The sequence below is a fragment of the Gadus morhua genome, chromosome 1 (assembly GCF_902167405.1).
Source record: "Gadus morhua chromosome 1, gadMor3.0, whole genome shotgun sequence".
NCBI classification, from domain to species: Eukaryota; Metazoa; Chordata; class Actinopteri; order Gadiformes; family Gadidae; genus Gadus; species Gadus morhua.
In genome coordinates, this window is record NC_044048.1 from 17903036 (window position 1) to 17922904 (window position 19869).

General features: G+C 43.0%; 2 protein-coding genes across 2 annotated transcripts; one reads left to right on the top strand and one right to left on the bottom strand.

The window, feature by feature from the left end:
- The first annotated feature begins 19 nt into the window (after positions 1-19).
- col9a3 (collagen, type IX, alpha 3) lies at positions 20-13914 on the top strand. Its single transcript, XM_030359358.1, has 32 exons — positions 20-330; positions 1253-1321; positions 2469-2504; positions 2595-2666; positions 2875-2928; positions 4572-4607; positions 5250-5273; positions 5581-5634; positions 6424-6477; positions 6596-6637; positions 6822-6878; positions 6982-7035; positions 7198-7251; positions 7379-7432; positions 7535-7588; positions 7745-7798; positions 7911-7964; positions 8068-8121; positions 8290-8343; positions 8527-8571; positions 8663-8716; positions 8923-8976; positions 9976-10029; positions 10143-10214; positions 10816-10851; positions 11012-11056; positions 11281-11313; positions 11852-11998; positions 12105-12159; positions 12259-12441; positions 12567-12644; positions 12767-13914. The coding sequence occupies exons 1-32, from the start codon at positions 265-267 to the stop codon at positions 12949-12951; spliced, it is 2037 nt and encodes a 678-aa protein (XP_030215218.1). The 5' UTR covers positions 20-264; the 3' UTR covers positions 12952-13914.
- Positions 13915-13978: 64 nt separating this feature from the next.
- Positions 13979-17704, bottom strand: LOC115545896 (transcription factor-like 5 protein). Its single transcript, XM_030359381.1, has 7 exons — positions 17428-17704; positions 16482-17084; positions 16253-16397; positions 15969-16128; positions 15499-15688; positions 15091-15232; positions 13979-14797 (listed from the first exon to the last, which is right to left on the bottom strand). Exons 2-7 carry the CDS (start codon positions 17075-17077, stop codon positions 14672-14674), a joined length of 1359 nt encoding a protein of 452 aa, XP_030215241.1. The 5' UTR covers positions 17078-17084; positions 17428-17704; the 3' UTR covers positions 13979-14671.
- Between the last annotated feature and the right edge of the window lie 2165 nt (positions 17705-19869).

Genomic DNA, 19869 nt, shown 5'->3' on the forward strand with positions numbered 1-19869 from the left:
GTTGCCCTTCTCTAGCTCTCCCCCGTCCCATTGCCTCTCATCGCCCCCCCTCACCCACTTCCAACACTGTCCGAGATTTGAGTTCAGCCCCTTCAGCCGGAGGCTCGGGTTTATCTGGATTCAAAGCGGATGTCATTCAGGAGCTGTGCGTCGCAAGGTGAAGGAAGGCTCCGTCGCTGATACGGGGGGAGCTAACGAGGACCAGGGCACCGGGGTTGCATTATTTCCCGCTTCGTAATCGGATTTTAGGGGCGAGCGGGAGCCATGGCGTTATTCTCTGCTCTTGGGGTGCTCTTACTGTGCCAACTTTTGACATCCTCTACAGCCCAGGTAAGGTTGGTGGTGGGGCACCTCCGAACGAGACCACAGCCCGTCTTAAAAATAAAGATAGGCCCATAGCTTCTGTTTAAATACCTTATCCCTATGATGCCATGCCATTAATGTTGTGCCTGATAAAGTGAAACACTTCACCTGACTGCATTGATAACTGGGCGAGTAAATGCTGTCTGCCATCAAAGGCTCAAAGGCTGTCAAAGTCTAATTAAATGTGGATTAAAGTTGTACCTATTACTGTATAGCTGACGCTTTAAAGAGAAGAACCCATATAAAACAATCTATAATAGGTTATATTTTGTTGCAATCAATATACCTATGCATTATTGGCATTTAACGTTAAACATAGCTCAGAGGCCCTGCTGTGTTTTTTTGTCAATTGTATGGACATTTTCTATGAATTAGGACCTTAATGGTCCGCAGGTGGTAACTCAGCGAGTCGGTTATGTTTGTCCAGACCTATGGAATGTTTTCTTTGGAAAGCAGCAGGCCTACCGGGCGCATAATACCATCTTTGTTCATTGATCCAATTCAACTATTGGCTATTTCAAACTCATGAAGAGAATAATACATTACCAAATTAAATCATTGTTTATTATTATTGTGTATGATATATATATATAGCATTTGTAGCCCATGTATATTCATTATATTGTTATGTCACATTTTAGAGTCATAACTACGCATGCGTATTTGAGTCCCAATTAACAACATTACTTTATTGTGTAATTTTATGTTAGAATTTCCTAAATGATGTATGCTTCTTGAACCAGTTAAAAAAAGGTATCTTATTTACCCGTCTGGACCGGATTGAAGGATAAACTGTTGTTTCTTTCTCAGTAATGATCAATTACAAATAACGTAAAGGCTGACGATTTCCAGCACAAGCAGGTGATCAAGGAATGATTTTTCTTTGTAGAGACCTGGACCAAGAGGGGCATCTGGGCCCCCAGGACCTCATGGTCCCCCGGGGAAGGATGGCACTGACGTGAGTAAGGCCGCTCCAGCTGCTAGTCAGCAGCCTGGTTTTCAGATTATATACGTTTTAAATATGTTTTAAGATTTTAAGATATTGCAAACAAGATATTTATCAAAGGACACCATCAACGAAATGTGTTTCCATGTGTGCGTGAAAGCGAAAGAGAGAGAGGGAAAGTGAGAGTGTGTTTGTGTGAATAAAGACAACAGTTCTAGACATAATGTCCAATGTATGGTAGTGCAACAAGTGGTTCCACACATCTTATCCAAACTGCAGCCTCTCTTATGTTACCTTAGGTTACGGCCCCTTTATTTATTCTTGTGTCTACCATATTTGATCACATTGGCTCCTCCTCCTTTCCGAAGCCATTGCCCCTCCCTCCAGGTGTTGACTCAGGGGTGTTGGTGGTACTTACTCTCTGGTAGTCAATGTACATATGGTTTTGGCTGAGTGGATACGATGGGAGGCTTGACAACCTACTGTGGTGGGAGCGTGGCTCCAGAAACATCCATGACCAAAACACAGTTGGCCAATGTCAGAAGAATACTGGTATGTTGGAAGCTGTGAAAGAAAAGCTTTCTATGAAGAAATAGGAAATCTCAACTACAGTGGTTGCTTACACAGCAAACAAAACCAAAGAAAGGAAAATGGATGAATGGATAATGAATTAATTAATCCATGTATTGATTATGGTCTATCAAAGGCATTTCAAGGAAAATAACTAATAAATAAAAGCAAAAAAATGCTTTTTAAAATTTCCGGTCCAGTGTGACCCTTTGCCTCTGGTTATTTCTGTTTCTGTATCCTAAATGAGGAGTGCTCAGCCACACAGAGGGTCTATTCATTCATGCATTCCCCAGTCCTATGAGAGCATCTAAAGTTTCACCTCCGAGCTCCTCCCTGTCCGTACACACGCTCCAGCCAACCTGGAGCTCTCATCCTGTAGACCGCCTGGCAGGGGGCGGCCCCTGATCCAGATGCTCACCAAAGCATCCTTTATTCATGATGTGATGAGGACATATATATATGTCCCCATCTGTTGCAGTCTTTTATCAGAGTGATGATGCTTTTCAAATGCTAATTATAAATACAGTGTGATGTGATGCTTATGTTATTGATTTCTCTGTCTCCTTTCTCCTATCTATATTGACCACAGGGGAAAACTGGCCCTGCTGGACTCTCCGGAAAAGCTGTAAGTTAACATCCACATAATAGTGTACGCAGAACATGCATCTGATTTGGTTTATTCACCTCGTTTTCTCCTCGTCTTCCTTCTCTTCAGGGTCCTAAGGGGAAAGCAGGTTTGCCGGGCGGACCTGGGAAGCCGGGACTCCCTGGACTGCCAGGGGTAGATGTAAGTCTCTTCAACAAACAAAAACAACCCAACTCCATGCCCATGACATGAACGTCTAGCAACACTTTCTCACAAAAGGTTTAAACCCCGTGAGGCTAAATATCTCGCGCTAGCACCAACATTCACATGATATCATGCACATGTTTGTGTTGTAAAATGAGTGGATAGAATAGTCTATGGATAATGGTTTATTATCATGTGCTCTCAGGGTTTGACCGGCCCTGATGGCCCCTCGGGGAAGGACGGCCCCCCAGGAGACGCGGTAAGTGACACTCGGGGTACACACCCTGGTTGTACCCTACCTGACATCCCCTTCATTCTGTCTCTGCACTGACATCGATCTACCAGCTGCAATTAAGCAGGAAAACACCACACAGAATAGTATTATACTCATACACACATGGCTACACGCGCCTGTTCTCAGTTGGAGTGATTTGTAGCTACAATCATCACAATTGTGATAAGTGGTGTAAAAAACTCCACAACTGCCTACTGTTAGATATGGGTCCTCAGTCATGCAGGGATAAGGCCCCCCAGTCTTCCTGTCTCTCTGGATTTACCCAGACGGTTAGTGCGCTTGGTGGGAAGGTTTTTAATGAGGGCAGACCCAATCGGATTTGGGCACTGCTGACTGCTGGCTCTGTCCTAATCCTGTATGGAATGCACCGAGCTGCCCACCTCCACCAGGTACCGGGGAGAGGGGGGGTCTTTGGCCCTGGGGCTCAGAGTGCCACTGCTCACATGATGAAACAGATGCCTTACACGGTATATTGGAGTCACCTACTTCTTCACCTGGTTGTGAACACACAGCCATGCCATAGAAAATCCCTTGCATTCCAGCTAATTATCCCGAGCTAAACCTGAAGAGCTAGGCAACAGTTAATGCTTGTTTTTAATAGGACTTGTGCTGTTGGAAACTGTCTGGTAGGGTTTACAGTTGAACCTTTATTATGTGAGGTTAAAACAAGGATAAGTGATGACACCATTGATAAGCCCTTGCCTAATTGAGTTAATGCCATCTTAATGTTCCCGTGCTTGTGTGTAGACAATATCAAAAATAATAATAAAACAATACATCCTAGAAGGTAATGACTGCGTATGTTTGTGTGTGTGTGTGTGTGTGTGTGTGTGTGTGTGTGTGTGTGTGTGTGTGTGTGCGTGTGTGCGTGTGTGCGTGTGTGCGTGCGTGCGTGTGTGTGCGCATGTGTGTACCTGCTTGCATGTTAGTGTGGGTGTGTGCTTGCGTGTTAGTGTGGGTGTGTACAACAAAGACTGGTAAAATATTCTACCAAATTTGTGCATTTGTGCAGCCGTCTGCGCTCTTGTTTCGTTTGCACAACGAGGAATGCGGAGACTCCCGACCACACAGCCATGTGAAGACGCACTGTGCACTTCTCACCACACAAGAAAACCAAATACAGCCAATGAGAATGCAGGAATAGGATGAAGGAGTCAGTTCTGTAGGTTGGAGATTTTAAAATAGGAAGGGAAAATTACTTTCAGTTTAAAACCGCCAATCCACCCGGAGTGAAATGTAATTTCAACTACATAATAATTAAGCCAAATGGATTGCTGCAGGGAGACAATTACCAGGTGTAACGGTTATCACCGTTTCATATTTATTTCAAGGAGTTTCCCCCCCCCCCCCCCCCCCCCCCCCAGGACACACACAGTCACAGACATAAACCATTGTATCTACTTAACATACCTCATTATATATGATATAGGATACACCCTACAACTTAGTTGTTGAGATAAATATGTTTTGTTTCTATTTAATGGCAATTAAATTGTATATTCAAATTCATATATATACAATAATACAGTGAATATAACTATGTTAGCATTGTCATTAGCATCCTTAGAAGATGCATCATTGTAATAATTGTCTTCCTTATTGTGCAGGGTGATGCGGGACCCCCTGGGCCAGGTGGGCCTCCTGTAAGTACCTCTACCTTTAACTAAAACATCCTCTTTTGGTCAGGTCACATACTTATTCAAATTGATATCCAGATATTGTAACTACTTGATGCATGTGATGGGTCAGCCTGACACTGCTTGTACACGTCCTCAAATGAGGCGTTTGCAAGGGACATATGAATGCAATCACGAGGCAGAGCCATCCACTGCTCTGAAGAGGACACGGCTATATTACAACCCAAAATTGGGTTATGCTGTTTGAAATTACGCAAATACAAGCTAAAGGAGAGAAGCTGAACATGTTTGATGAACATAAGTAATTGGAACTCATAATTACGAGGATAAATACACATTATGTCAAATCAGTGATAATGAATGGACCAATGATTGTACCAATCTAATCAACGTGAAGGTGCAATGCAATCAATGCAAAATAAGTCATACTTGTGCTCTATGCGTGGAAGAAACAAGAAATTAGAAGTCAGAAAGAAAATATGCATAATTAAATTAGCCAAGGGATAATGAGAGAGCGAAAATGTTCATCAGGTTCCCATTGAGAGGCACTAATATTTAACAGGATACAGAACAATTCAAAGCTTTGATTGCTGAACATGTGATTATGCATAATTCTGTGACTTAATTTGCCCTCCCCTCTCTTCGTAGGGCAGAGGGAGATCAGGAGCTGCAGTGAGTAAAGCTATTTTCCTATCTGTATCTGTGTGTGTGTGGGCGTGCATGTGTCTATGTGTCTGTCTGTGCATGTGTGTGCATGCACCATGTTTGCATTATTGCTCTAAGGAAAATAAATAACGGACAATATGGGAAATGACATGAAAAATAAATCGAATCTCAACCCAAAATATAAAAAAGTGCAAAATCCAATGACATTAGGTATTTATAGCATATAGCAACACCATAACGGCACTCTATTCCATAATGATTATATGCCGCTATTTGTTTTCAAGTACACTTATTTCCTGTCTATTCATTTCAGGGGTTGCCGGGAACCAACGGCTTGCCAGGCGGAGTGGGACCACAGGGCCCAGCAGTGAGTATCTGAGCACGCTTCCTGAAGCCTGCTGTTCCCAGGGGGCCGTTCATCCTTGCTCTTGCTGTACTCCCACAACAGTCTGCTAGTGTATCTCTGACCCTCATTACCATATCGTACAGTAAAACACAGCACTAAAAATAACCATACAAGCAGCGATGTTGCTTGAAGAAAACATTGTTAGTACCGCTCCTTTGTGTGCTCAGTGTGTATGCGTTATGAGGGTGATGCGTGACAGAGTTCGATGGGAGGATGAACTCACCCTGGCTGCACAGACTGTGGCCTTTAGATCATATTTTTTAATTGGCATTTCTCGTCCAGAGAAGATTCCAAAACACACAAACGAATTTGAATTCCCGTCTCAGCAAAATAGCAAACAACGCAAAGTATAGAGTGAAAGCAGACAAGATGTGAGTAAATAGAGTAATAAATGTATTTTATCAGCATGAAGTGAGCGTGGGGAGAGATTTTTAGTAAGATAAGGTTACAAGCAATACTTGTAACCTTATGTTTAGGATTTTGTCTTTATTTTGTCGCATTTGTGTCAGTTTGATGGGAGACTTTGCACAGTTATCTGCGATTGTCAACTATCGCCGAAAATGAAAACATTAAATCAAATATAATTTATATTATAAGGCCTAATGCATGAGACAATTGCAGTAAAACCAAACAAGAAGATGATATGATTTTTTAGTTGCATTTCATCTTGAACATAGAAATGTTATGTAAGTAGGTGAGGCTCTGCATGGTTTGCATGAACATTGCTGATGTTCTCTATTCTTCCACCAGGGCTCTGAAGGTCTTGCAGGGCTTGCTGGCCCTGTCGGCGCTGATGGACCCCCAGTAAGTGCTAATGGGATTATGCTTTGAGACAATGGCAAGACAAGTCAGATATTACTTCAGCACATTTTTATTATTATTAAAATACTTTTCCTCTTTTTCCTCTCCCACCAACAACCAGGGTCTTCCTGGCACTCTTCCTGATGGCAGTGGGGATCTTCTGGTACGTGTGCAGTGGTCTTGATTCACGTAGCTGTAAAGATAACATAAGAAAATACTTGTTGATCCCGGCTGTGAAACAGACATAATGTACCACAGCATGCTACATTATTCAGGCGGCAGAGCAGTGCAGTGCTCCACAGAGGCTGTGCCTCAGTCTTATCTGTGTCTCGGTCTGTCCTTTGCAGTGTCCCGCCATTTGTCCCCATGGCCCGCCTGGTCCTCCTGGGATGCCAGGATTCAAAGTGAGCGTGTCCATCCGCGGCGGCTGTCGCTTCTCAACATTCAGAACTGATTGAATTGTGTGCTCTCTAACACACAATCCCTCTTCCCGTCGTATTCTTGTAGGGACACACAGGCCATAAGGGAGACAAAGGAGAACTCGGCAAAGACGGGGAGAAGGTGAGCCTTCGTTAAACACCGTCGATACTTTCATTGGGCCTACTGTGCACTGTAGTCTGTGAAAAACAGCACCATCGGCAGCTGGGCAAGAAGTATTGATTCAATACAACTGTTGATAATAAGAAATTGTAAAAAGTAAATATCTTATCATCTTTCTTGTAGGGTATCGTTGGCCCGCCTGGTCCTCCAGGTATTCCTGGTACTGTGGGTCTGCAGGTGAGTTTACAGACTAGAACCCTCCTATTTGATTAGTTATGCATATTGTGCGTATTTCTGGCATTGTGGATGAGACATTGAGGCCAGTATGAAGATGCCTTTACAACGAAGTCGGCTTGTTTTTCAGGGCCCACGTGGTCTCAGGGGCCTCCAGGGACCAATGGGAGCTGTAGGAAACAGGGTAGGTATCATTTACAACGTGGATCACACACTTGGTATTTAAGCGGGTGTTGGTGTTTTAAATCCTCACTGTCGTGGCTGACATGTTGTGTTCTGCCTCCAGGGTCTGACAGGCTTCAGAGGCAAGCCTGGTATCACAGGCGTCATTGGAAAGACAGTGAGTCTCTCATCCTGCTTCTAACGCACTCCAAGAGGGAATTACTGGAGGGGGGGGGGGTGGGGGGGGGGGAAGTAAAGTGGGATGCTGTTGCAAAACGGATAACTGCTCCCATCAATGAATAGCTGGGTGTGTGTTTCAATCTGATGCTTTCAGGGTGATGCAGGAGAGAAGGGACCCCAGGGATTCAACGGACCCAAGGGAGACATTGTGAGTAGAGGACCAGGTCTCAGACACTTCTCTTAACAATCCTTTTTAAAAAAGGATTATAAATGCCTTTGTTGGGGAAGCAGAGCTAGAAATATCTCCCCCATTCTCTCAGGGCAAAATCGGTCCTAAAGGAGGTCCCGGTGGACTAGGACCCAAAGGAGAGCCTGTGAGTGTCTTGTTCAGTAGAACTACCTGTTTTAACACAATACATGGTTCGTGGGTTTTATCCTAAAGTGGCCTGTTCTAATTAGACATGATTCTAACTACAGGGCATCCCCGGCAGGGATGGCAAAGACGGCACCCAGGGACTTGACGGAGAGAAGGTGAGTGCCCCCACCAATCCCCCTGCTGCTAAACGTTACAGTACCCCTCTGTTGATGTTAATCAATCCGTTAATCCATCAATGGGATCCAACCAAGCTCAATACCACACGAGATGCCTCTGAGTTCATAGGGAGAGGATGACACTGTTAACGGTCTGTGTGTCCCCAGGGCGATCCGGGCCGGAACGGGGTCCCTGGAGAGAAAGGGCCCAACGGACTTCCTGTGAGTTTCACAGCGGCGGCGGCCGAGTGCCTCGTTGTGTTGTGTCATGTGTTGGTTCATCTATGAAGTCAAAGAACCTAAGTAACATTCTCCTGATCTACATACGTCTCCATCTCAATGTCCCTTTGTTACCGTCTGGAATACAACCGCAAGCCATTTAACTTTGTTGTTATTGTGTTCCAGGGTCTACAAGGAAGGGCTGGAGGAAAGGGGTCTAAAGGGACAGTCGTGAGTGCATTATTAAGTCTGTCGAGCCACTGAGCAGAGGTAAGACCCAAGGAGGGAGCAGCCAGTCTGACTCTATCTTCTCTCACTCCAGGGTGATGCAGGGAAGATGGGCGAAATGGGACCCTCTGGAGAGCCAGGTATTCCTGTATGTATCTGAAGGGGGAAGGGATTGACCCATTTAAGATGATTCCATAGGATAAGATAGATCCGTGATTCAACGATAAAATGTGTACACATCTCGATCAACGACAACATGCATTTTGATTGACTGGTCTAAATTGTAAAAGTTGAAGATGAGGACTGTCCAATCACTGCGCTCTGTTGATGTGCCCGTTCTGTCTTCCCCCACAGGGTGACATCGGTGTCCCTGGAGAGAGAGGAATGGCTGGACCCAGAGGAGTCGTTGTAAGTTGTCATGGTTACGTGTGCCCAATGACGCAGTAGATTGCAGGGGCAATGATCGTTTGCATAGTGTGTTGCTCTAGAGCACTGTAACACTGTAGAAATACTTCTGACGTACCTGACTTAAGTCGTTTACATGTATAGATGTGAAGGTAAACAGCTGGTGACTTCCCTGGTCCTTCCAGGGCACAGCAGGCCTGAAGGTTTAACAGAGTCTTGGGGTTAAATAAGCCTTGTGTGCTGGTCTTGGTGGATGACTTCATTGTTCTAGCAACAAACAAACTGACAAACTTCCAAGAGCCTTTTGGTAGAAACTAAAGAGACTTGTTCCGTCAGTCGGTATCTCTGGAGCGCTGGTTGTTTGAGAAGGTGGCTTGATGACGATGGTCTGTCTATATATAGGCTTGGCTGTCTCGTTGCCAGAGGAAACGACCACGTCTTTGACAAACTTGGCCGGAAACACTATTTAAAAGTATATTTATTAGTTTTGCCTTGCTGTGAAATATGCTTTCTCAATCTTGCACGAATGCTAGAGAAGCAATGTTTTAAAAAACATTAAATGCATAGTAGGATAATAAATATACACCTTCTATTAAAAATAATATGAACCTATAAACAGAAAACATTGATATTAACGTAAATGAGAAGAACTTGTAGAATAAAATGGCTGCTGCCTCGGGGTCTTGCTCAGATTAATTCAGAGGTAGTGCTGGGTCAGTGGGGAGAGCAGGTATTTACATAGCAAGCATGAATAGACAGAGGGACACTGTGCAATCTACACTACCCCATGCATTGTGCTACCCCAGGCTAGCCCTAACACATCCTGCATCACATAGCATTGCATATCTCAGGAAAACGTATAATATCCAAACCAAAACCCAGATGAATACATTTCAAGCGTATTCGTTAAATTGCAAATCCCATCTGTTTGGATTGTTAAATTGTTTTCGATGTTTTCGAAGAGGCAAAGATTCATCCTATATTTCTTCCTGCTTTCCACAGGGGGGCATCGGACCATTGGGCAACATGGGGGTTCAGGGAGTTAAAGGCTTCCAGGTCAGTGGTGTGAGGAGCTGCTTCTGTGGTTATGCAGGACCTATTCTTTTCCCTTGTATTATGGTGTTTTACCATTCTTCTGTATGTCATCATAACCTGCTTATGACCAACAGGGAGGTAAGGGAGCTATGGGAGACCCAGGACTTCCAGGTCCGACCGGTATCCGTGGAGGATTTGGTGAGAGGGTGAGTTTTGTTGACAAAGCACCAAATGAACAATTGCAGTTACCGCACCCAATCACACCAAGCCCAACTGCAACAGTACCGCAGTGAATATTCTGCAGTCAGAAGATTACCAACACTCTTTCGCCCATCTTCCAAACAGCCAGATGGCAACCATAAACCAAGTGAGCTAAACATATCGTGGATATGGTAATTGAGTGAATATAATCAATTACAGCACACAGACCCTTTTGAAATGGTTGTGGTCTTCCTTCAGACCAATAAAGTGCACATACCAATAACCCAAACAATCAATATCAACTCCCCACACCGTACATGCAGACATGTTGTCACAACATGGAGGTCACATACTTGTATCTAACTAGCCAAGGCGCCCCCCCCCCGCCCCATGTACTCCAGGGGGCTAACAAGGTAGCCGTCTGTTCAAGCCCTGTTGACGGAACAAAGGCCGTCTTTATACAGGTTCCCTTGGACCGGTCTGCATCCTATACCCCTCTCCCTGTAGCACAGCCTGCCCCATCCATACAGCCTGCTGCCCCAAGCTTACATTTTTTTCAGCAGTTTCTTTGACTAAACATACCCTCTCGCTCTCTCTTTTCCTCAGGGCCCCACCGGAGCTTCCGGCCCTAAGGGAGAGATGGTAATGGAAGCAATATGCTGGCACAGAAACTCTACTGGTTAATATGTGCAAGGCGTTTGTTCTCATTTAAATCAGCCTTAAAGGGACTGTGTCTCTGATATTACAGTTTAGGTAACGATCTGGTCTTGTGCTTGATCAAGCCACTTGTGTTTCTGTTTAGGGCGTGGCAGGAAGTGATGGTTTGCCGGGAGAGAATGGAGAACCTGTAAGTATAGACTCCATCTTTTGAAGAGGCAGGGCTAGTGTGCAATGCACGGTTTACCGTTGGGCTTTAATACAGTTATTATTCTTATGTACCATTGATTTGGTCGTGGGTCTTATGACGGAATATTATGAAAATAATTGATAATCAATTATGTATTACATGTATCATGTATTATTTAATGTGTAATTATGTGGTAAACTATGGATACTGTTATTCTTTTCCAGGGTCCATTTGGACCAGTTGGTCATAAAGGAGAGGTAAATCCACATATTTTACGTTGCATTATTAATGGGTCGATTTGTATTTGTGCTTTTCTTTTTCGTAATATCAACCCCATCAATATATCATGTTACATACGATTTCTGTTCAAATGGCAAAACAAAAAAAAAATTCAGCTTTGTACTGGTGCTAATTTCCTCAAATGGCCTAACATCAACCTCGCATTCCAATTGTAAGAGGATTAATCGGTTAGAGTTGTTCAGCATTAGCCTTCAGTATTAAGTCTCTTCACTGCAATGCACCAATGGGGAGTCACATTAAGCCGTAGAGCAATTAAAGTAATTACAGAAACAGCACTGATGAGTCTCTATCTCATTGGTTTTGCTGTTAGCGTTAACCAAAGTAATTATGAAGCAACAATGCACCTTATGAGTATTTTCACTCAGGGTGTTAAAGGGTTGAGGCATAATGAAAGTGTGTCTTTGTAATATAATAAAATGACAATTTCATCCCAGAAAATGTGAAGAGTTGGATGCATGTGGTGCGTGATCATTTTCATTGTTTAATTGTTCTCAGTCAGGAAAGCGTGGAGAGCTGGGCCCTAAGGGCGTGTCGGGGCCACAAGGAGAGCTGGGGGCCAGAGGGGTCCCGGGAAAACCTGGACCAATGGGCTTCCAAGGAGAACAGGGCCTGCCTGGGATTGCAGGAAAGAACGGCGTACCTGTGAGTGTTGGTTGGTCACCTCAGAGGACAAATGTGTAACCTCGCCAATGCATTGTGATTAGTTTGCTATCTTTTGAAAGAGATAACTGCAGTGTTTGTGTTTCAGGGTAAACTGACCAGTGAACAGCACATCAGAGAGCTGTGTGGCTCCATGATCGATGGTGAAGATCTGAACCTCTCCTGTCCATTCATACCTCAAGTCTGACACAGGCGGCCAAGCAGCTCACAACGTCTCTCTTCCGTCTCCTTCCGTTCCGCAGATCAAATCGCCCAGCTTGCGGCTAACCTGAGGAGGCCCCTTGCACCTGGTGGGGTGGGCAGACCCGGCCCTGCAGGACCCCAAGGGATGCCCGGTGATACCGGCTCCATCGGACACCCTGGTACCCAGGGACCCCCAGGGTACAGGGGGCTTCCAGGAGACCTCGGGGACAACGGACCCAGAGGTAATAAAAACGTATATCATAGAAAAACATTGATGGAAGAGTGGATTTATTATGTTTTATAATTACAACTAAAGTAAAATACCTTTTGATAATAATTAAATTAAATGTCTTCATCGCCCCAACAGGTGAAGTTGGTACACAAGGTGACAAGGGCCCTCTCGGCAAAGCTATCGAGGGGCCGGCAGGAGACCAGGGCTACCAAGGTTTGAGACCTCAACAGATAGGACTAATGTTGATATGTCTGCAGTTATACTGGCTGCTTAATGCTGCTCCAAAAACGTCCCACTCGTATACTTGACTCACCTTGACATACGTTTGTTAACAGGTCTTCCGGGAGTTGCCGGCATTGTGAAGGACGGGCGTGATGGCGCCCCCGGAGACCCCGGGGAGCCCGGAGAGTCAGGCCGGGTAGGTAGGACTGGGCACCATGGCACCCCTGGAATCTGTGACACATCGGCCTGCCAGGGCGCCTCGGTGGCCGGGAAATCCTCCAACCCCAAGAACCATTAGACGTTACTCTGTTACCCCGAGGCACCGACCCCCCCCCATTCCACGACGGGGGACCGGAGGAGGACGAGCGGAGAGGAAAAGAGACACGTCGTCACACACATTCCCTTTATGCGTTAATAATTGAAGACGGGGTTTCGGAGGAAACGAGGGAAACATCACGAGTGGGAAGAGAACAAAAAAACGCAGCTGAGAGACTAAAAATATTGATCACATCAATGAAACAGACAAGAGTGAGACGAGGGTGCAAGACAACACCTGCGGCGCAGCCATTACCATCAGCAGATAACGACAATAGCCTGACTTCCAATGACTCATCAGAAAGTGGCCGTAGTACATTCATTTTTCTAAGTTCTTGGTTTGTAAAAAAAATAACACCAACCGTTAGCCCCCGTTACAGATGGTGCTCTTCAGCAGTACTGTGATTGTCCTTTATGTACAAGTATCATGGTCTATGAATGGTCATTCCAGGTACCATTCCATTTACCTCAAAAGTCAAGATACACAATGTAATATAGAGATTTGTGCCAGTGTTGAGAGGCTAGTCTTGACTATTTGTAATTTTGTAACTAAAATTAAAAAAAAGAAAACCCAAGGCCCAGAATTTTTGTATATTAATGCAAAAGATTTCTAACTCTTACTAGTCTTTTTTTGGCAGTCTAGGTTTTTATGTTTATGTTTGTTTTATTACAGCTTTAAGTTCATACAATTTCCCTTCAATCAAGTTTTGATATTTAATTATCTAGGATGTGGATGACGAATTGAGATTGAAGAATTGATGGAAGTTTTCTTTTTTGAGTTCGCCAATGACCACATCCACTATGTAATACTGGTGCAATACCAATTAAATATACATGCGTTTAAATAATATTTATTATTGGTGGGTGACTGTTGTATGTACAGTAAGATGCTACAGCGTCATGTTGTGAGAAATAACAAATAAAGCCACTTTTCAGTAAAACATTACTCTTCTGTAAATCAAGATAATCTATACCAATCAACCCATAAAGAATAAAGCGAAGCCATTAAATAAAAGCAGTAACATTTACTTTCAATTGAATACAACCAGGACAGAAGAATCACATGAAAAATTATTGAACACAAATTAACATTTTCTTTAAATATTTGCTAAATGTAACGGATGTACAATGCAATTGGATTCTGTTTCTTAAATTCGCACCTTGAGGCAAAATATCATGACTGATAATAAATACTATAAATAAGTTTCGTACACCCTGTAATTTGTCTTTCAATGCGAAACAGTGCCACCTGCATATCACTTTCCGCAATGTCCTGTAAAAAGCATTTCGGCACCCAAATGAAATTTTTTTAGAGTCTTAAGGAGAAAACGGATGGTAATTCACAGTCACGAGACCTGCTGAAGGCACTAATGCTTACCGTCTGCAAAAGAGACCCCTACTAAAGGGATACCTTTCCTTTAAAAAATAATTATTATTTGGCATGTCTGATGAACCCTACATTTGGAAAATGGGGAATACATCTACCATAATATAAAATATAGGAAATAGGAAGTTTCAAAATAATAATGCAATAAAGTAATAAGGAATATTACAATTGAACAATGCATCCTCACACATTTTCCTTGAATTTGTCTTTACTTGATGCTTTCTGGTCGAACAGCAACTTTGATGAAACCTCAGCCACTAAGATGTGATATCAATTCATAGATATATGGATAACTAAAGAGAGCAGTGTTGGGGTTTCACTGTTCTGCTGCCAGAGCAGTGCTTGCTGTGCCTGCCATCTCCTGGTGGAGGTGGACGTGGTCAGAGTCTGTGCTGGGCTTCTTGCGGAGGCCGGTCGTACCACAGAAAGCGCTCTGGAAGTTCTGTGTCAAAAGCAACAGAGAGAATATTGTGAAGCTAGTCACCATCCGACAAATTCATAATTTATACATACTTGTGCGAGCCAACCATCTATAATATATATTTATTTTTTAACTTTTTAATTTATTTGTAATTACTGATTGTATGTTTCTCAAAATATAGTTTGAAATAGGGACATTAGGTTACTTCATCCATCCTATGATATTGAGAAAGTACAAAGATCTTCCCCATACATTAAGAGGAAGGTGATCATGAAAGGATTTGAATGGTTATCCAGATTGATAACTCAGGCCACCTCTTTGGGTGAGTCTCCGTACACCTCCTCGATGTACTTGAGGTAAGCCGCGGTCCACTGCAGAGTGGAGGCCTTGTCTGTGTCTGGTCTGCAGAAGGGCACCAGGGTGTTCAACTCATTGCAGCACATGCGAATCCGCCTCCTGCACAACGGTTGCCGAAATACATCAGAATTAATTAATTAAGTATTTCCATTCACTCTTGAAAAAATAAAAGGAGGAATTACAATACGATAAATGTTCGACACAAACTACACAAATTCTTTGAGCAACTGTTTGCAAAGTAATCTTAAACCATATTAAGTATGTACTTTCATTGAAGTCCTGTCCTGTTATTTACTGTTAACCAGGACTCCAGGGGCTGGTTAACAGTTGATACTTGTAGCAGAGATGGTAGCGCTCCTGCCTACCTGCGGTCCCTCTCTTTACTGTTATGTTTCTCTCTGCGCTGGCTACTCTCAGCCGGGTTGCCTGCCTTCTTCCTGCCACTCCTCCCTGCCTCTACAGCGGCTCTAGGGCCTTCTACCTGAGAAGCCACGCTGGGACCCCTCGTGATCCGGGACCGGGTGCGCTTTACAGGCGCTGTAGGCACCGCCTCCTCTACATAAATGATGACGTGTCAGATTAAACATGCCCCTCATATATAATCGTATATTAAAAGTAAGAACAATATATGAGACATTTGACGTGTAATAATAAATATATAAATTGATATATATAGAAAGTAAGAACAATATATAATACATTTCATGTGAAATAATCTGTATATAAAATATATCATATATATACATAAAGTAAGAACAATATATAATACATTTGAAATGTAAAGATTCATCTATAAAAGATGATATATAGAAAGAAAGGAATAAGTAATTCTTACTTTCCACTTTAACCCATTCCTGTTCTTCTGTTTGGTTGGTGCAGTTGACACACTGCCCCTTAGCAGCCGCTTTCTCTGGACAATAACTTAAAAAGTTATTTGCATTGATCAGGCCTTGATGCTTGTTGGGTTCAACAATATGTGAAATATGTCCAAAAGCCTGAGATGAACATGAAAAATAAAGCGGGGGGGGGGGGGGTATTAATTAGTGAACAATGACTAAGAAAACGTTAGGAGCAGAATAATACAATTGTTAATATTTAGGTTTGTACTAGTCCACACACGCCAGTGATTGGGTTGAACAGGGCCCCTCCGTATGGGTTTGAAAGCTCAATGGGATTAGTTCGATCTGATTTCATCCACTTCTGCATTTGTTGATGAATGCTTGGTTCTTGAGATTCAGTGGATTGCTGAAGCATCGTCAAAAAACTAGGAGCAGAACAAAACATAACTGTCACACAATAGCATTGATCATTCCACCATTTCACAAGGACAAATATAGATTGCTCATACTTGGTAAGAACTGCCGTCTGGGTGTCCTGCTGTCTGGGGACATCCTCGGCCATGCAGCTAAACCTCTTCTCCAGACAAACTCTAGCAGAGGAATGGGGTCGGTTCAGTGAGAATCCACAACCGTGAGCAGGTGCTTCGGTCAGGGTCTCACCGGCTTCCCGTTTAACTCTAACAAGCACAGAGCCTGGCACTTCGCCACAAGTAGTAGGAGTTTTTTCTCCAGAGTGGCCACTGCCACTGCAGGAAATGACCATGGCTAGTTCCTCTATGTCCACCGTCTCATTCAGCCTCAGATCTGGGATGACACATTGCTCCTCGTTTGAGGTTGAAAGGTCCATAGCTTGGATGGTCGGGGAGGTAAACATTTTTGCCAATCCGGGATCATATTTAGGGGTCGCAGGTTGAGTGGTCGCAAGTTGAGTGGTCACACTGAGGCCGAATATAGTTGCGGGGAATCGGACGTCTACGCCGTCATGCTCCGTGGCCTGCCCGTCCATCTGCGTCTGGAGGAGGTGCTGGAGGTGTGTGTATTCACCTTCCGACATCTCCATCAGGTTGATCTCAGTGCCCAAAAGCTGCCCCATGTCATTGGACATGGTCGATCTAAAGAGGGGTGAACAGAGCAATATGTTCTCAATTACGACCTGTTGTTAAAGATGGCGTCCGTTTCGCGCCGTGACCTAGTCTCGCGCTGATGCGGTTATTGTTAGCGCGATTAGCTAACGTTTAACCTTATTTATCTTCATAATATCTGACTACATCGATCTAAGAGCATGGTTGGGTTTGGTGTTGTAGCGATTTCATGGTCATATTACAATATTTTGACATTTTAAATAACATATTAGCTATAGTATGTGTTGTAAGATCACAGTTTGCACGATCGATAAAGACAACGAGTTGATTAAATTCATTTAAATTATTGAAAGACAGATCTAAAGAAACTTACCAGAGAAATCTAATTCGCCAAGCTGACAAATTGTACAGTATTTAGAGATGCGAACAGGCTGTTCAATTGCACTCAAAGTCTAATAAAAGCCTACCGATCTTCACGACTGCAATGCATGTTAGTACATTACGTAGTAGATTATTGGGGCTCAAGTTTAGAGACAGCAACTCCGGTGGCAACTGACGTCCTCAGTGATTGGTTCATGAACGGTCTGCGCACCCAATCAAAATCCCACCTGAACCTCACTGTCAGAATGAGATAAAAGATATCTGAAGGCGGAGCACTGCCAGGCGTTTGGAAAGACCCCAGATATTTGTATTAAATAAGTTTATTATGTTTTTTGATTCTGTGAAAATAATTATTTCTGTTTATAGATAACATATTTTTTATCATATTCACTTGTTGTAAACTTGTTGTAAATAGGGTTTGGATCTATGCTGAAATGTAATGATATATATATATATATATATATATATATATATATATATATATATATATATATATATATATATATATATATATATACACACACAGTATTGGGTAACAGGGCTAAGCCCTCCCTACCTTTTACAGTAAAAATTAAAAAATATTATTAAAAACCTTAGAACATATTGTTTTATATTTTGGTAGAACCTAAAGCAGCAACAGCACCAAAAAGTGACCAAAAAACCCAGGATATATGATATATCTTGGTTTTTTTCCTGTGAATGGGCTAAATGTATTCAGCCCAAGCGGAGTAGCGTAAGCTTCCATTCAATTTTGATTGACAGGTATCGTGACACGCCCCATATGCTTCCCATTTGGGCTAAAGCAGAGAATGTCTAATAGACGGGCTCTGGCTAAAGTCATTCAGCCCAAGCACAGTAGCGTAAGCGGCCATTTCATTGTGATTGGCATGTGTCGTGACACGCCCCCATTTGGGCTAATTTCATTTAGCCCAAGCACAGCAGCGTAAGCTTCCATTGACATTTGTTTGACAGGTGCCCTGACACGCCTCCTTCATATGCTTCCCATTTGTGCTAAATTAGTTTAGCCCAAAGGCTGACCTTGGACCAGCTAGCACAGTAGCTACAGTACAGTGACCTTCGACCAATCACAGCACAGTAGCGCAAGTGCAGTATGGCGTATGTGTAGTATGTGTTTTTAAACGTTTCTATCATCATTTATTTATTTAAACAAATGAATCAACTTTAAATGTATCCATGAAATATAGTTGTTTCTGTCACACAAATTAATTAAATGCTGACTCATCTATCTAACATTTTATTATTACGCAGTGCATTACGGAACGCACTGCTTTTACTGTCAGGAGTGCGGTCAGAATATGGCCGGTATTAGTGCATTTGTAAGCGGGTCAACAACGTTTCGTATCGATACATTAAAAAAGCATATGTCTAAATAACCCAACATGACATGACAAGTGTGTAAAGAAAGTGGCCCCTCTCCCAGCTGCATTTCAGCGACAGGCAGTAACAATAAGGTTCTCTAAGGAATCGGAAATATCAAGTTTAATGTTGCATAAAACATTGCGAAAGAGGAGTTGCCATTCACCAAATTTAAATCCGAAATTATTCTCATGAAGAAAAATGGATTAAACGTCAACCCGACGTATAGCAATGAGATGGCATGTGCACAATTCATTGCGGTAATAGGCGACACCTTAAAGCAAAAGACAGCTGCGAACGTCGGAAACACCACATACATGTCCTTCACGATTCACGGAGACAGACGTCTCGAACAAAGAGTGTGTGATCGTCTACAGCCGCATTTCTGCGCAAAGGGAGACCGTCAACATTTTAATTGTTTAATACTATTAAAATGTTCAATTGCACTCAAAATAACGGACGCCATTTTACTTAATGGTTGAGTTCGAAATGTTTATAATTGTGCTTCAAATAAAAACACGCATCTCTCTACACCTTATTCTTGTTTAAAAATCATTCACATTATATGAAAGTTATGAACAGAGATATAAAGGTGACCTCATGGCGTCTGGCCCTGCTAAGTATTGATAAATGTTAGCCCACCCACCCAAAAGCACCACCAGCCGTCACTGTATATAATAATAATAATAATAATAATAAATTTTATTTATAATGCACTTTATATTCAAGAATCTCAAAGTGCTTCAGAGAAAAAAAATACCAAAAATAAATAATAAGGAGAAAATACTATTAAAAAGGGGGAACCTCAAAGAAAGTTTAGCTAAATGCTCTTTTAAAGAGATGGGTTTTGAGGTTCCGTTTAAAAAGAGCTGTAGTCTGTGGAGCCCTCAGGTGGTCAGGGAGGGCGTTCCATAGTCTAGGGGCAGCAGCAGAAAAGGCCCGATCACCCATGGTGCACAGCTTCGTATGTCGGGTTTGGAGGGTGTGAGTGGATCCTGAACGGAGTGTACGTGAGTTTGTCGGCGGGGTGAGGAGTTCCTGAAGGTAGAGGGGGGCA

What these genes read in the sequence shown, in the direction of transcription:
- col9a3 (XM_030359358.1), top strand. Translation starts at nt 265, where the DNA reads ATGGCGTTATTCTCTGCTCTTGGGGTGCTCTTACTGTGCCAACTTTTG. An exon ending in TGACATCCTCTACAGCCCAG is followed by an intron (nt 331 to 1,252) that starts GTAAGGTTGGTG and finishes TTTTCTTTGTAG; the next exon opens with AGACCTGGACCAAGAGGGGC. An exon ending in AGGAGACCAGGGCTACCAAG is followed by an intron (nt 12,645 to 12,766) that starts GTTTGAGACCTC and finishes GTTTGTTAACAG; the next exon opens with GTCTTCCGGGAGTTGCCGGC.
- LOC115545896 (XM_030359381.1), bottom strand. Translation starts at nt 17,077, where the DNA reads ATGTCCAATGACATGGGGCAGCTTTTGGGCACTGAGATCAACCTGATG. An exon ending in GGAATGGGTTAAAGTGGAAA is followed by an intron (nt 15,689 to 15,968) that starts GTAAGAATTACT and finishes TCATTTATGTAG; the next exon opens with AGGAGGCGGTGCCTACAGCG. An exon ending in ACGGAGACTCACCCAAAGAG is followed by an intron (nt 14,798 to 15,090) that starts GTGGCCTGAGTT and finishes CTTTTGACACAG; the next exon opens with AACTTCCAGAGCGCTTTCTG.